The 18,372-nt window shown below is 38.4% G+C and overlaps 1 protein-coding gene across 3 annotated transcripts in view; it reads left to right on the top strand.

The window, feature by feature from the left end:
• Positions 1-18,372, top strand: part of LOC137327206 (rho guanine nucleotide exchange factor TIAM1-like) — a 281,965-nt gene that overhangs the window by 149,137 nt on the left and 114,456 nt on the right. For all 3 annotated transcript variants that reach the window (XM_067992769.1, XM_067992770.1, XM_067992771.1), the window contains 2 exons: positions 7,299-7,400; positions 12,850-12,928. In XM_067992769.1, coding sequence (XP_067848870.1) covers positions 7,299-7,400; positions 12,850-12,928 — 181 coding nt within the window. The remainder of the gene's footprint in view (positions 1-7,298; positions 7,401-12,849; positions 12,929-18,372) is intronic.

Here is an 18,372-nt window from a genome sequence, read left to right as displayed (position 1 = left end):
TTGGTGTCCATTCCCCATGCTGGTACAATGGCTGTTTGATTGCATCTGGGTATAATTTTGCCAGTGACTTTTGTTATTACTATGTCGTGGTTCAAAACACCAAAAAATGAATCCAAATGATCTTAGTATGTGTAATATGGAAATATAAATATTGACAGAGGAACATTTATATGTATCATATTTGAATATATTAAATGTTAAAATAAAGTATACCAACCCCCAAAAAAAGCCTATACAAAAAACTATAGAAGTAAAGTCTGGAAGTAACTAGCACTGCCGTTCAATATTTCTTCACTTGTGTCGGGATGAGGCAGAGGATGCAGTCAGAAAAACAAATTTTCACCTCTTCAGGGTTTTCTTTCATGTGTTTCATGTTTTTACTGCATTTTCTTTTAATTGTTTCTGCAAATTAAAAAATCTTAATTAATCAAAAACCTACAATCAGGGAGGCTTTTTCACTTGTTTAGAATGAAGTATCTAATGAAAAGTAAACTATTCTGTTTCCATTAGTTACCTTCATTTTTAAGGCAATTATTGCATTTATTACTGTTTAGTCAATGGAAAATTTGAAGCACTTTTAATTTAAACAAATTACATTTTTATTTATACAGATTTACTATCCTCAGTAATTAGTGGTCTTTTCTATAACTTCTACATGTAGAGTAATCCTTTTTAAAACAAATCTTGATCAATGTACATTTTTAAAAAAAAAAGTGGGGCTGAAAAATTCTTTCTATGTTGAGGATAACCAAATATTTTTTCCTTCTTCTGAATGTGGTGACTGATGCAAGGTGTAGGGAATTCCTTATTTTGTGTGATTCTTGGACACTGGACAAATAGTCAAGAAAGAAAGTCACCCTCACTCACGGTAGTTTCGTTAATCAAAAGTAATTATTTAATGATATCGTTCATACATGCATACATGAAGCAAAATTAAACCATACAAATGATTTTCCTTTATAAAATCCCACTCTACTCTTAATAATTTGCAACATTATTATGTAATGACTTAACAATTCATACGACACCAGGCAAATCATCAATACATACACAACCTTTAAACCAAGGATTTTGCTCATCGGGCCCAAGGGTTGATCAGCTCTTCAGTGTTCGAGGTCCTCTTGCACGATGTTCAACTGCAGTGTGCGTTCCTTGTGACTGCCGGGGGATGAAGAAGAGACCGTTCTTCTCTCAAAGTCGTCTTTATATATTGTTTTTTTACCAATAGGACGTAGGATTGGGGAGGGTCATTCTTTTTGTCCAAACACTCCCTGTTGCTATGCCTCAATCATTAACATACTTCAATGATTGACAGTTTAGGCTTTGATCATGTGACTGGAGACCCTTTGATGAAAAGACCATGTGCTTGAACATTGGGTTATAAAAGGCCCCTTTACTGTCTCTGTCTGGCCTTTCCTGTAGAGCTAGCCCCTCACATTTCTATGCCCAGACATTCTTAATGGTCCTAATGTCTCCAATTTTGATTGCTTCATTGGCTTCAAATCCATTCCTTATATCATTTGACCATATGCTGGATGCAGTACTATTTGATGTTTTACAAATCCCCAGTTCTTTTGAACAGATTACCATATAGGAATGAGAGGCCCCTGCTTTTTTCACACCTAGCATTGCTTTCCTGATCCGATGCCTTGGATGTATGTCCTCATTGCCTTTTCTTACATTACCCTCTGCTGTGTTGAAAAGCGGTGCTTCCAAAAGCCTATGTGTTTTGAAAGCCTGACTACGCTTTAAGCTCAATATTATCCATCTAGCTTATTTATTTAATAATCTAGATATCAATTCGCAGTACAATGTCTTCGATCCCGAACCTCATACTTCTCCAATGCCGTCAGCGTCAGTGAGGGAAAAACAGGATTTGCGAGAACACAGTTTACCACATTACTGTGTTTGCAGGTTTTCAAATGTCTTTGTTTAAAAGGGGTACAGTTAACCCTTTCTTTCAAATGTCTTTTGTTAAAGGGGTACTGTTCCACAGGTGTCATTAGCCTTTCTGGTACCTTATCAAGTAACTGTCATTCATGTATGAATCTAGACAGTGAGTGTCACAATGCTATTTGTCCAGGAGGCATTTTTTTTATTATTATCAATTCACTGGATATGGGCGATGTGGGTAAGGCTGCATTTATTGCCCGTCCCTAATTACTCTGAGGAGATTGTTACTCTGAGGAGATTCCTGAACTGCTGCAGTCCTTGTGGAGTTAGTGCTCCCATGATGGTATGAGGGAGCAGAATCTTGACCCAGTGACACTGAAAGAACAGCAATACCTGTCCAAGTCAGGTTTGTGACTTGGAGGGAAACTTGGAATTGATGGTGTTCCCATGATATTGCTGTTCTTGTCCTTCTTAGTAGTTGAGGTCACAGAGCTTGGAGGTGCTATTGAAGTATGCTTGGTGAATTACTGCAGTGTATCCTGTAGTTTAGACATTGCCGCCACTGTGAGCTGGTGGTAGATGGGGTGTATATTAAGTCCAGTGGTAGGGGTTCTGATCAAGTAAACTGCTCTGTCCTGAATGGTGTTGTTGTGTTGTTGGAGCTGCACCCATCCAGATGAGTGGTGAATATTCTATCACACTCCTGACCTGAGTCTTGCAGTCAGGCTTTTGAGAAGTCAGGAGGCGAGCCACTTGTTGCAGAGTACCCAGCCTTTACCCTGCTTTTGTCATCACTGTGTTGATTTGACTAAGCTTCTGGACAATGGTTACCCCCAAGATGTTTATGATGGTGGGCTCGGCTGAACTTTATCCTGTTCTTAACTGATGACCATACTTGCTTTTTTTCCAACGAGGATTGCAGGATAGTACTGGTAGCGGGTGCTGAAGGAAATTGTAGACCCCTTAACACTACTGTGGCTGAGATCAACTAACCTGACACAATCCAGGGATCAAACATGGGACCTTTATAACCCAGTACCACAACGTGCAATGAACCGCAAAATCTTTTAAAACACAACCTCATTTCTCGTGGTGTTCAAAAATTTGAATAATAAAGGTTTCTGCAATGCTTTGCGTATTAATATGCAAAAAACAGATGTGAAAATGGACACCTTTTTTAGTTAGTATAAATAGATACACAAATAGATGTGTAGAAAATGGCTAATGAGGCCCCAGTGGTGATTTTGGGAGCTAAAAAATTAATTGAGTAATTCAATATTTGTGCAGCTCCATCATTGTTATGGTTGTGTGCACCAAACACCTTGATGTCACTTTGTGATAATACAAAAACTATTGCACCATATAAATAGACTATTCTTTCTAAAGCTGAAGTTAAATAAATTATTCCTAAAAACAAAATCAAAATTAGTTTTAGAACACCACTAAACAACCTTTTGCAGAATTTATTGTTAATCATTTTGATCTTAAATCAAGATGACAAAAATAGTAAAATAATACAACTTGATAAATTTTATCCATAGTTTTTATTTTCATCTATAGCTGAAGTTATTGAAATAAACAAAGGAAACAGCAGAAAGCTTATATTTGATAACTTTCCAGGGCTAGCTGCAGAGTCGAACTGGAAGTGAGGTGTTCGCTTCAAGGTGTGGCACATGTAGGGAGAGACGCACTGACACACAAGGGGGGAAGAGGAAGTGGCAGAGAAATACAGAAGAACTTTAAACATCAGTGATAGATACAGAACCACAAATGCGCTCAGAAGGTTAGAGAGAAGGGAACTACAAATATACACAGGGTATATATATATATATATATAGATAGAAAATGAGAGGAGAGAACCATAGCCACCGACATGGTCAGGGATTGATTGTTGCATGAGTGGAACTGCCCATGAGGATGTACTTACAAAACATGAAAATAAAATAATTTCACTTCAAATTATCAAGATTGTGCTCTAATAAAATTAGGTGTGTCCACCCCTTCAATTGCTGTAATTTATCTTCCTACAATAGTATTTTATATTAGTGACTGTATGTGGATTATTCAAATAATTATGTAAATTTTGTTCCTTAATCTGTTTCTAATTTTGCTGGTAGACTTTTGCAATAGACTTGTGAAATAGGTAAGTATAAGTGCAAAGGTTTGCTAGATTTTGAAATTTTGATTGAATTATATTTAATGTGAGACTTCTTGTGATGAAATCAGAAGTAAAGATGCAATGTTATTGTCTCATTATGTGGTGCAATTTTAAAGGAAGTAAAATCATGTCAGCATTACAGGCACCTCTTTGTATAATACATTCTTTTCAAGAGCTGTATTGCAACTTTTACAGTGGAGGTGATCTTGCCAAGAGGTGGTTTGTTAGTCTGGGTGCCATAAACACAGCATTTTTTAATCAGTCATTGAGATATTTGAGTGTTATTTTTGCAGTTTTTCTAAATATTACCATACACACTGTCCTTTGAATCAAAACAATATACATTAAATTTAATTATGCCCTGGCATGGTCTAAATCACCATCAGCCACACATCTGTTTGTGTATGCATGTTTTGTCATTTATAACCATGATCATTAAATGTACAAATGTGAATGAAGTTTGTTATGAATTGTTCTGATGCCTTCTTCTGCATTTTAGCTTCTTGTTACCTGTGTTTTCTCTCCTGTCTCCTGAAGAGTTCTGGTACAGTAGTATGATTCAGTTATCAAGTAATCAAGCATTTCATTACAGGCTTTTAAGAGCCAGGCAATCTTATTTTAAAGTACAGTATTATGCCATTTGGGAAAAAAGAACACCCAGCCATGGCGATGGCTTCCACATTTTGTTATTTAGATGGACAATAATTGTCACATAAGTATAGAGTTTTTTCACTTATTTGACTTTCATGCATTCATGACGAGCAATTTTAAAAGCCTGCAATGAAATTTAGGATGCTGAATAGCTAGTTCCAGTAGATGCACTAAAACATTTTTGCCAAAAGCTTTTCATATTTTTATGAAGTTTTTCATTGTTTAACCCTTTAACCATTAATAGCATATCATTAGCAGGCTGCTTTGGAAAAATAACTCTTCTATGGTACATACCTCTAACTGAAAAAAAGTTTAAGCAAGTTGAAATGGCAACTGCAATTTGCAATCAGAGATGTTAAAGTTACGTACATGAATTGTAATTTAATATTTCAGTTAATTACACTGTGTGTAAAGACATGCTACAATTATTCTTCTAACATCATGCTACTTACTTTTTTGATCAACAGTATTGTTCTTTACATTAAAAATGTGTACTTTTGCCACCTAACAAGGGGCGAGGGTCTGAGTTTCATTAAAAAACTTTAAAAAAATACAGTGAAGCCTTCTGAATAACCTGCTTGTTTTCTTTTGAAGAAAAAATATTCTTAAAAGCAGCTCATTCTTATAACTAGTTTTTTCACTCAAAGGGTGGTGAGTGTCTGGAACGAGCTGCCAGAGGCAGTAGTAGAGGCGGGTACAATTTTGTCTTTTAAAAAGGATTTGGACAGTTACATGGGTAAGATGGGTATAGAGGGATATGGGCCAAGTGCAGGAAATTGGGACTAGCTTAGTGGTATAAACTGGGCGACATGGACATTTTGGGCCGAAGGGCCTGTTACCATGTTGTAAACTTCTATGACTCTATGACTCTAGTTTCAAAATCTTAACGTATAGGTTAGGGAAAGTTCCATCTCATAAAAAGTTTAAGTTAAGTAGCTGCTCAGAAAGTATTGTATTGCTGTAAGGCAAATTGGTGCTGATTTTGGGACTTGGTATCCAGCACTGCCACATCACTGTCATTTTGGAATGCCTGCTGAGCACTGCAAAATGAGCTCTGGAATAAAGGAATGGTTATAGATATACAGCAAAGTGGGATGGCAGTTGGAACATTTTTTTAAAAAAAAAGACAATTTATTTTCAATAATAGTTCATTCTCCATCCTATTGTGTGCCAAATTCATAGGATAAGCTCTCGCCTGTTTTTATGAGCTTTTGATGAAGTATTTGTTTAATGGGAAAACAATTGTGATGCACAAAAATCCTTATGTAAGTAGGATACAAGAGATTTCAAAGTTCACTTCACTGTATTTTAATGTTTATGGTATTGCACATTCTTTTTGGTCTTGCAGTGTTTTGCTGCCTATTTTGAGGCAGATTCAGTAGTACGTTCTATTCAGGAAACCAAATTAGCTGGTTGGGTGGCAGAAATATGCAGCACTATCTTTGCGCTGGAACAAAACCAAAACGGTGGTCCTTGTGGAGGGAGGAACACTATTTTGTTTCTTAATATTTGTATGTACATTTGGATATTTTGTTCAAGTAAAGGAACTGGGTTCTCTATAATATCACAAACTACCAGCTAAATGCCTCTCTGCCTCAAATTTCTGTTAGATTTTATCAACATCTTCAGGGGAGAAAATTGGCAAAAAATAATTCTCATTTCTGAGTCCTAGTTGATCTGGTCGATGACTATGGAAGCTAAATATTACTCCCAGATCAGAGAAACTCTGTCTTATCCATTTGTTTATAGCAGTTACTACTTCTCAGACATCCATGAATTTAATGAGTTTGCATGATGCACTTGTACCTATCTTTGTAGCAGTTATTAATTCACAGACCTCCATGAATTTAGTTTGAGTTCTTCTTCATCATATGATCTGGCATGTTTTTAATTGAATTCTGCTCAAATGTCAAACTTCCTTGATCCAAAAGAGTATGTAATGCAGCATGGTATCAAAAACTTTTTTGAAAGTAAATCTTTTTATAAGTATACAAATAACTAAATTATTTTTAAAAATAAATTCTCTTGTCATTGGTTAACCATAATGTAGAACTTTAGGGGAAATGTTTTTATCTCTTTCACATGCCTGAGAATTTAAGTTTAAAAAACCACCCATGAGGAACAAATCCATCCTCCCCAATCTTCATGGGTGTGCAGAATGACTGTGGAATCTTAATCAACCTCAGTTTGTTTAACCCACTTGCAATTAGCATTCTAACACTAAGTGCTGCCTGTGTCACAAATAAAAATGCAAAAGAGATGCAGTTATGATTGATAAAGGTGTAGATTAGGGATGTTTTCTACTTGTGCTACTATTCTCATGCTACTGTGTATTCCTTAACAAAGCTCATACAGTAAAGGAGTTTGAAAGCAGTAGCATTTTCTACATCATCTATTCAACATAATACTGAACCACTGATATTCTACAGAACTTGTTATGGAGCTAAGTAATTTCAAGTCTTTTTCCTGTGGTACATTACAGTAAATTCTGTTTTAAAAATGGAATATCAGGAATTATATTTCTGTTAACCAGAGCAAAGTAGTGATCTGTTTTTCTTTGTCTGCATCTATCGATTCCGAGTGTTATATTTTGTAGGTACAACATTTGGAGCCAGATGGTCACTATGTGCGTTTGAAGTTTACAGTGGACAACCACGTTCAATATTATATACCAAAGCAAGAGGATATTCATGAATTGGTAGGCAACCTAAATCTAGGTTTACACAAGTGAAGAACGGTTATTGGTAGCTTATTAATATGTGCAGAGGACAGTGGGTATATCTTGACAACGTAGAATATAAATTCTGAATACAAATTTTACATTAACAAAAGTTTGATTTTTTTAAAAGTAATTTATTAAATTGTATAAACATTAAGAAATCAATGAAAATTTGCTAACCTCATTATAAATTTATTATCTATCACATTTATTTTCTTTTTAAATTTTCTGTGCTACCCCCAAAAGAAACCCATTCTGTGAAAAGCAGAGGTATTTCTGTGTCACCTGTCTGTTTGGCTATGAACACTGTCTTGTCACTTCTTCTGTCTTGTTTTTTGAGTCCTGATCAGAATCAAATGGTACAGGAGAAAACAAGCAGAAAGAATGTGTGGTTGAAGAATAATCTCAGAGAAGGAACATACAGAAATATAGATTATCTGTGCTGCTTTACTGCTGTTTTTGTATTGATGCAAAGTGGTTGTTACATTTTTGGGTCTCATTTGCTCCCTGGAAAGAAGATATACATGCCCTTTTCACCCCCTAAGGAAGGGGACCAATTACAAAAATAGATGTTCCTCAGCCTTCAGGGTCTGGGCCACAATCTTCAGCCTGGACCTCCTGGTGGGCCTCATCTCAGCCACTCGAGCTGCCATTACACTTGCTTTGACATATAGGATGCTGGTCCTGCCCTGATCTGCTACTAGGCCAGCCATGTGGGAACTCCCGGTGTATGGGTGTCCCTGCCTCCTCCTACTCCACTGGCTTCGTAAGGGGTGGGTGGAGGCTTCTTTGCCTACCAGGCCCATAGAAATACCAACGTTAAACCAGGACGCAACATATCTGGCTGCTGGCTTAATTTCCGTCCCTTCGGTGCACTCTTATTGGAGTAAATTTTCGGCCCCTTTGAAATCTTTGCAGTACAAGGCTGAATGGAATGTAAAATACCAGCACTTTGTTATTGCTGGAGTTGAAACGGTATTAGTGAGAGATATACATTGTGCCGCACACAGTTGGGTGCAAAAAAGTATTCAGTTCCCTTTCACCATCATAACACAGCATGGAAAAGACCTTGGGGCATGAGGGGGAGGATCCAGTTGTCGTGGTCCGCGTAGGAACAAACGATATAAGTAGAACTAAGAATGAGGTTCTGCTGAGACAGTTTGAGAAGCTAGAGTTTAAATTAATAAGCAGAGCCTCAAAGGTAATAATCTCTGGATTACTACCTGAACCATGCACAAATTAGCATAGGGATAAACAGATCAGAGAGTTAAATGCATGGCTCAAAGAGTGGCGTGGGAGACCGGTTTCGATTCATGGGGCACTGGCATCAGCACTGGGGAAAGAGGGAGCTGTTCCGATGGGATGGGCTCCACTTAAACCGGGCTGGGACCAGTGTCCTGCTGAATCAAATAACTAGGGCTGTAGATAGGGCTTTAAACTAAAAAGGTGAGGGGAGGGGGCAGTTGAAGGGAAATTTAGAAATCTAATGAGAAAAGTCAAGGCAACAGCAGTGTAGCGATTTGAGTAAAGACAAGAGTGTGGCAGGAAGGGACAGAGAGGTTAACGGTAATAGTGCATCAGGAAATAAGATCAAAGCAGGGAAAAATGGTAAAAAGTTAAAATTAAAGGCTCTTTCTCTAAATGCATGGAGTATTCGTAATAAGATAGATGAATTAATTGCAAAAATAGAGATAAATGGGTTTTATCTAATAGCCATCACAGAGACATAGTTGCAAAATGATCAAGGTTGGGAACTAAATATTTCAGGGTACTTGACGTTTCGAAAAGACAGGCAGAATGGAAAAGGAGGGGTGTAGCACTGATAGTAAAGGATGACATAAGGACAATGGCGAGAAAGGATCTTGGCTCGGAAGATCAGGAAGTAGAATCAGTATGGATGGAAATAATAAATAACAAGGGGCAGAAAACACTGATGGGAGTAGTTTATAGGCTCCCTAATATTAGCGATACCGTTGGACAGAGTATTAATCATGAAATAATAGCAGCTTGTAATAAAGGTAATGCAATAATCATGGGGGACTTTAATCTTCGTATAGACTGGACAAATCAAATTGGCAAAGGTAGTCTGGCGGACGAGTTCATGGAATGCATTCGAGACAATTTCCTAGAACAATATGTCATGGAACCAACCAGGGAACAGGCTATTTTAGATTTTGTATTGTGTAATGAGACAGGGTTAATTAGTAATCTCACAGTAAAGGATCCTCTGGGGAAGAGTGATGATAATATGATAGAATTTCACATTGAGTTTGAGCATGACGTTCGAAACTAGAGTCTTAAACTTAAATAAAGCCAATTACATAGGTATGAGGGGCGAGTTGGCTAAGGTAAATTGGGAAATTAGACTAAAGGGCATGACGGTAGATAAGCAATGGCAAACATTTAAAGAAATATTTCAATATTCTCAATGAATATACATTCCATCGAGAAATAAAAACTCCACGGGAAAAATGATTCACCTGTGGCTAACTAAAGAAGTTAAGGGTAGTATTAGATTGAAAGAAGAGGTCTATAATGTTGCCAAGAAGAGTGTTAAGCCTGAGGATTGGGAGTGTTTTAGAAACTAGCAAAGGATGACCAAAAAATTGATAAAAGGGAGAAAATAGAATATGAAAGTAAACTAGCAAGAAATATAAAAACAGATTGTAAGAGCTAGTATGTAAAAAGGAAGAGAATTGCAAAATTAAGCGTTGGTCCCTTAGAGGCTGAGGCAGGAGAAATTATAATGGGGAATAAGGAAACGGCAGAGACGTTAAACAAATATTTTGTATCTGTCTTCACAGTAGAAGATAGAAAAAGCGTACCAGAAATAGTGGGGAGCCAAGGGTCCAATGAGAGTGAGGAACTTAAAGTAATTAATATCAGTAGAGAAAAAGTACTGGAGAAACTAATGGGACTAAAAGCCGATAAATCCCCTGAACCTGATGGCCTACATCCTAGGGTTCTAAAGGAAGCGACTGCAGAGATAGTGGATGCATTGGTTGTGATCTTCCAAAATTCCCTAGATTCTAGAACGGTCCCAGCGGATTGGAAGGTAGCAAATGTAACCCCGCTATTCAAGAAGGGAGGGAGAGAGAAAACAGGGAACTACAGGCCAGTCAGCCTGACATCAGTCGTCGGGAAAATGCTGGAATCCATTATTAAAGAAGTGGTAACAGGGCACTTTGAAAATCATAATATGATTAGGCAGAGTCAACATGGTTTTATGAAGGAGAAATCGTGTTTGACAAATTATTAGAGTTTTTTGAGGATGTAAGTAGCAGGGGAACCAGTGGATGTAATATATTTGGATTTCCAAAAGACATTCGATAAGGTGCCACATAAAAGGTTGTTATGCAAGATATGGGTTCATGGAGTTGGGGGTACTATTATCAGCATGGATAGAGAATTGGTTAACGGACAGAAAACAGAGAGTTGGGATAAACGGATCATTTTCAGGTTGGCAGGCTGGAACTAGTGGGGTCCCGCAAGGATCGGTGCTTGGGCCTCAGCTATTTATGACTTAGATGAAGGGACCGAGTGTAATGTACCCAAGTTTGCTGATGATACAAAGGTAGGTGGGAAAATAAGCTGTGAGGAGGACACAAAGGGCATGATTTTAACATTAAAAACGGGTGGGCTGGGGGTATTCAAAATCGCAACCATTTCAGACCTAGACCTGCCTCCAAACCGCACATTTCCAGTTTTCACTGGGGTGGGATGAGGGGCAGGCAACCCTGCTCCCAGGAGGCAGGTTGGTGACTAAAACCTTTCAAGGAGACTGTGGGCCTCCATTTTTACAGATTTTGCAATGTCAACCCCTGGGGGCTGTGATTCCCGGGCCTTCTTCACGTCACGTGAGAGGAGGCAAGAAGGCCCTAAAACTACAATTAAGTGCCTTTCTGGCACAGCTTGTGGACCCCGAGGAGCAGGAGTGCTTTCCCCAGGCCCAACAAGCCTATCTGCAGCAACTCCCCAATGATCATGGACCCCCCCCCGCCCCCCCACCATACTTCCGGGTTTCCCGTCCGCAATTTGACTCCCCCGCCCCCTTCCCTGCTCAGGGTCAAAATCATGCCCAAAGAATCTGCAAAGACAGGTTAAGTGAATGGGCAAGAAGGTGGCAAATGGAGTATAATGTGGGGAAATGTGAGGTTATTCACTTTGGTAGGAAGAATAGAAAAACAGAATAATTTTTAAATGGTGAGAAACTATTAAATGTTGGTGTCCAGAGAGACTTGGGTGTCCTCGTACAAGAAACACAAAGTTAGCATGCAGGTACAGCAAGCAATTAGGAAGGCAAATGGAATGTTGGCCTTCATTGCAAGGGGGCTGGAGTACAAGAGTAAGGAAGTCTTACTACAGTTGTACAGGGCTTTGGTGAGACCTCACCTGGAGTACTGCGTACAGTTTTGGTTTCCTTATCTAAGGAAGGATATACTTGCCTTAGAGGAGGTGCAACAAAGGTTCAATAGATTAATTCCTGGGATGAGAGGGCTGTCCTATGAGGAGAGATTGAGTAGAATGGGCCTATACTCTCTGGAGTTTAGAACAATGAGAGGTGATTTCATTGAAACATATAAGATTCTGAGGGGGCTTGACAGGGTAGATGCTGAGAGGTTGTTTTCCCCTGGCCGGACCGTCTAGAACTAGGGAGCATAGTCTCAGGATAAGGGGTCGGCCATTTAATACTGAGATGAGGAGGAATTTCTTCACTCAGAGGGTTGTGAATCTTTGGAATTCTCTATCCCAGAGGGCTGTGGATGCTCAGTCATTGACTATATTTAAGGCTGAGATAGATAGATTTTTGGACTCTAGGGGAATCAAGGAATATGGGGATCGGGCAGGAAAGTGGAGTTGTGGTCGAAAATTAGCCAGGATCTTATTGAATGGCGGAGCAGGCTCGAGGGGCCATATGGCCTACTCCTGCTCCTATTTCTTATGTTCTTATGACCAATAAGTACAGATAACAGACCTGCACCAGAAGATTTTTCTCCTCTGCATGGGTTGAAACGGAATTTTTCTAGCATGGAAGAGCTGTGATGATATAAAGCCATGGAATGTGTTTGTCCTCAGTTACTTTTATGTTTAGTTTTTACATATGGGTGATATTTTTTGAGGCAGCCATCAATAAATTATATTGACATCAATTATGGATAAGCAACAGTCAAGATGAGGATGGTCAAAAAATTAAATTTAGAAACCATTGTCTTGACAGTACTACCTTTGGGAGATGTTAATATGATGTTGGTGCACTCTATCCAGCAGCAAATGTGAACGATAAAGTACACCTTACTAACTATAACATTGGAAATTCATATCCATTAAATACTTTAATTGTTAGTTTTTTCTAATTATTTGCATTATCTTCCACTGTGATTTTTTTCCCCCAATTTTGAAATTAACAAAAGTTATTTTGTTTTCTCAGTTGTACCAAGGTATTGAAATTTGTCCCAAAATTACTCATCGTGTTCAATTTGACAAGTCTGATACGTCTGTTAGTTATGGTAAGGATATGTGCAAAGTTATAAAAACATATACAAATGTATATGCAAATATCCTCAATTTTATTAGTCAATTATGGCTTTATTTTGGTTTGTTATTTGGATATCCCTGATTTAAAAGAAAATGTGTAATTTTCATTATTTTTACAACAGGGGCCAGTTGCACAAAATTTAAGACCAGTCTTGAAACCAACCTGAGACTGATTTGTTTGACTGGACTTGGGGCTTAGTTCTATACAGTCAACTCATAATTTAAATTAAGCAACTTCAAATTAACTGTTAATTGAAGTTGTGCAAAAATGCCTCCTGTGCTGTTTTGTTTAAAATGCTTAATTTTAACTCCTGGTCAGTTCAGTTTTTTTAAAGGAAAAATTGTCTTTGAATGAACAGGAGTGTCCTGTAGTCTTAATCATATTCTTATGAAGTCTGTTCCTCCCAAATTCCCCTCCTCCAGCTTTTCCCATTTACTGGCCGAACAGATTCTTCTCCTGTGTGGGCAGGAAGTCAACATGCTGCCAGACCTCAACCAATACTGATATGTGTCCGAAATCTCCGAAAGCTTGTGAATTTAAAATAAAATTGCTGGACTATAACTTGGTGTTGTAAAATTGTTTACAATTGTCAACCCCAGTCCATCACCGGCATCTCCACATCAATACTGATATGAGTTACTTGCTCAGAGGTGCTTACCATCAGCTAGGGAATAACTTTCCCTCCTTTTTTTCCTCCACTATGGGCTGAGATTCGATCTCTGTAGTAGGGATCAACCTAATGTCCCCAGTGTTCCAATGTGGTATGCCACTATGTCCGCTGACCATCACAGCTTAACTTGAGCCTTAGATTTAAGTATCAGTAGCATTAATTAGTATTGCAATGAGTTATAATAATGCCATATTGTATTCTTTGATAGAACAGTCGAGTATCATCAAAGTGATCACTCTCAGATATCCCATCCAAATGGCCATTATTTATGTGTGGGGCTTGACTATGATTATTAGAAGACTGTTGGATGCTGGAGTTGTTATAGCCAAGTCCAATCCCCGACCATCCCAACATCTACATACCACTGATGGATAGCGATTAGGAGTGGAATTCTAGTTGACTCTCTCCTCCCTAATTTGGGGACATTGAGACCATTGTAGTGCTTCTGTCACAATTCTTGCTGAGAACAGTTAATTCAGCACACACCAAGAGTCAAACCTAGGACCTTTATGGTCTATTTGGTTTAGCCACTCTTTGGATCAACTTACTGAATCATTGTTGAAGCTGCTTAATTTAAAAAAAATTCATCCACTCCTCAACTGAAACTTGCTCAAATAATAATGCATGGCTACAAATAGCAATGCTTTCCACAATCAACACACCTCCATTGTACATTCTGATTGGTTTAAAAGTCTCCAGCTGATTAGCTAACACCATTGCTGAATTTGATTTTTATATGAAATCAATTTATGATGTCTGTTGGAAGTGATAACATCTGAAACTGTGTCGGTACTTGCGGACGATGTGCAAGAGCCACTACTGAAGATAAATATTCAACAGAATTCTGCTATAAATGTAGAAAATTCACAAGACCCAGATGATATGCAAATAGAATATTGAAATAGGTTGGGGAAGAATTAATGCAGCCACTAACTCTAATATTTTTAAAATCTCCGGAAACTGGAATTGTGCTACAAGAACTTGGAGGGTGGCAAATGTCGCACACTGTTCAACAAAAAAAAGGGTAAAGGATAAGCCTGGAATTATAGGCCAATTCGTCTAATCTCAGTTGTGGGTAATTAGTGAACACTTAAAGGCATGGGTTAATCAAGGACAGCCAGCATGGATTTCTTAAAGGCAAGTTGTACTTGATAATTTAATAGAAATTTTTGAAGAAATGACCAATTGGATAAATAAAGGGAATTCAGTAGATGAAGGCATTCAATAAGGTGTCTCACAAGAGACTTGTTAGAAATATTCAGGCGTATGGTGTAAGAGGAAATGTAGCAGTATGGATGGAAAGTTGGTTGAAGGACAGGAAACAGAGTTAGGGTGTTACTCAGATTGGGGAAGGGTTAGAAATGGCCTACACCATAGATCAGTGCTGGGTCCACTTTTGTTTTCAGTACATAGAATGATTTGGATCTTGGGCTTACAACACAAAAGTAGAGTTTAGCACACAGCAAGAAGAACTGTAAAAGACTTTAGAGAAACGTCGACAGGTTAGTGGAATGGTCAGACAGGTGACAGATGCCATTTAATGTGGATAAGTATTAAATAATACATTTTAGGAAGAAAAACCAGGATTAAAAGTATACACTCAATAGAAAGGCACTGAAGAGTTTAGATGAACAGAGAAACCTAGGGAGCAAATACATAATTCCCTGAAAGTTTGAGTGCACATAGATAAAGCCATAAAAAAGGCCAGCAACATTTTGGGCTTTATAAATAGGGGCATAGAGTACAAGAGTAAAAAATAATACATTTGTACAAAATATTGGTTAGCCGATAGAGAAATATATGCGGTTTTGGTTGTCTAATTATAGAAAACATATTAAAACCATAGTGAGAAAATAGTGTGGGTTCACCAAATTGATGTTGGGGATGGGAAATTATAGTTATAGGAAAGACATGAGCTATTGGGACTATTTCCACTGCAGCAGAGAAGGCTGAGAGATTTAATAGAGGTTTTATAAATGATGATGGTTTTTGAAAGTAAATAGGGAAAGACTAGTTCCTCTGGGGAGTCAGTGAGAAGGGGGTCATCAATGCAAAATTGTCACTGAGAATTTGTCACTTTGTGCAGAGAGTTATTGGAGCATAGAATGTTTTGCCACAGGGACTGGCTGAGGCAAAGACCATTGCATCTTTTAACAGAAAATTGGATAACTGTTTGAAGCAGAGGAAGATACAGGGCTATGTGAAAAGAGTGTGCTGGGGGATTAGTTTTGGGTTGCTCTTGCAATGAATCGACACAGATCTAGTGAGCCAAATGAGCTCCTTCTGTGCTGTAAACTTCCATGGTTCTTTGGTTTAGGTAGGGGGAAGACTTCATCACAAGTAGCTATTGATGGAGAGAATAAATCATTTCGAAGGGAAATGGTTGTGTATTGAAAAGAAGAATATAAAAGGATATTGGGAAATGAGAGAGAGTACCAGTTAAAGAGCTGAAATACGCATCGGCACAGTGGGCTGAACAGTCTCCTTCTGTGCTCTAATTTCTATGATTCATTGTAACAGGAGAAAAAAATAACCACTATGTGGTGCTGCAGAACACTTTTATCTATTATAAACACTGTTTATACTAAAACACTATTATCAACATTGAACAAGAAAGAGGTGAGGACAGAATTTTAAATAAAATATATTCTCAGGTTTAGTTACTCAATAAAATCATATCAGTTGATTCAAAAATTATATACATACTCCACTAATGGCTTCGCTGGTTATGCTAGCATGAATAGCTGAGTGACGTTGACTTCAGGCATGCTGTAGCTGACAGTCATGTTTAGGGAGGGGAAATTCATAATTGCTTTCCAGTTACCTCTGCTGGAAGTGTGTGTGTGTGTATGTATGTACGTACATCATATGAGCCTCAGAATGGGTTTAGTTGTAATGCCGTCAACATTGTTAAATAGCTGGCTTATGGTCATAGTCTGGGCTCACACATGAAGAATGACCGCTTGGGTAAGGTATTTGAGGGGTTCCCAATGCGTGTGGAACTGTATTCCTAGCAAGGAAATAATGTATTTAGGAGAAGAGGGGAGTAAATATGCAGGAAAAGGAGGGGGGAAATGAGCGATTTTAATGCACGAATCCTTCTCACTTAGTCCTTACTCCACTGTCTCAAAAGAAACACTCTCATCTCCTTTGCTAATGCCATCTTGAAGAAGTTTGATATCATCTTTCATCCCAAACATTTCTCTTCAGTGACTCTTAAGTCTCTATATAGCTTTAGTCCAACCAAGACTTGAATACTGTTCCATATTTGGGGAGGGTCTTCTAGCACTTGTCATCTGAAAGATGATTATTCTCTCACTTCAGGCTTCCAACCTTGATACGTCACAACCTTGCATTTCTTTATTTTATGAATACTACTATGACATTGCACCTCTGAACATTCTGTTATTCCTTCTGAGCTCCTTAATGTGGCATCTTGGACACTCCTCTTCCTTCTCCTCCTCATTGTATTAAAATTGAGATTTATTGCAATGTCTTCCACAGTAAATCATTCTTTCTCAGGTCACTAAAATTGTGGCACTCCTCACTACAGTTTTCTTTCTCCAACAATCTACAAGTTCTCTCGTACTGTTTTCAACTTCGGTATTACCTTCAGCTAGGTTTAATAATTGAAACTTAAATCAACTAGCGTTGATGCTCTGGTGAAAAATATCCACCATCTGTTGGCCTCTGTCATTGCCGGTTCCTCATTTCAATTTCTAGTGTCTTGTTGTCTTGCTGCATGTCTTTCTCCAGACATACCTGTAAATAGTGTTTAGGTTGCTCCCTGACCAAAAGTTGTCCTGTGATGTATAACCTGTTCCCAGAGTATTTTAAACTTGATTGTGAATGTTTAAAATGGGACATTGGGATCATACAATATCCCACACAGGACATGGAGACTTGGAGAATGGCTCAATGAAGAAATGTTGAAGATCAAATGGAGAATTGCCTAGGAATCACCAGTTTTCCCCAGAAAATAACCAGAACTAAAGTTCTAAATGAGTTATAAAGATAAATACAGAAAGTCCATTTGCTCATTTTAATTCATCTATTTGGAAAGATTCCTATTTCAACCCCCCCCACCCCACCCCACCATCATGGCATCCAATTGTTTCTCAGGGTTATTGCCTCTAATATTCTATCTGGAATGATCACTTTTTGTGTGAAGAACTTCCTGACACAGTCCTAAATTTGCCTTTAACTAGTTTGCACCTGTGGCCCTTGACCTACTTCTCTGAACTGCTTATTCTGTATTTACTGAAAAGAATGTAACAAAAAGGTACCTGAGCCCTCTGGAACTCTCACAACCTGCTCTAACTTGCCTTCAGAAATCAGTCGTTAGTCATTAAAGTCCCAAACAGCACTGGAGTACAAGTCATAGTGGTGAAAGCAAACAAAGGCAGAGAAATTCATCAGCACTGCACCCCTTTTATGGGTGCAAAACAGGCGCAACAATGATAAATTTAGTAGTACGACGGCCCGTGCCCGATCTGGGTGAGCGTTTGAGTGACTGCTAAATTTGTCAGGATCATTTTTTAGGCCAATATGCTAATGAGGGACTTCATGCCTGTTTAAGGGCCCCTTCGAGAAATTCATCCCGCTGATTGGAGCAGGCGTTGGGCTGCTCCGCTTAGGTTTTCAGGAGTTTGCTGCAACCTAACAAAGTAAGTTTTTTTTAAACTTACTTTAATGTGGAGCCATGAGGAGCCTGTTGTCCTCCTTTCCCTCCCACCCCCACCCTC

This window comes from Heptranchias perlo, chromosome 11, assembly GCF_035084215.1.
Source record: "Heptranchias perlo isolate sHepPer1 chromosome 11, sHepPer1.hap1, whole genome shotgun sequence".
NCBI lineage: Eukaryota > Metazoa > Chordata > Chondrichthyes > Hexanchiformes > Hexanchidae > Heptranchias > Heptranchias perlo.
The sequence above is the reverse complement of the archived record's forward strand: the minus strand, read 5'-3'. Positions and strand labels throughout refer to the sequence as shown.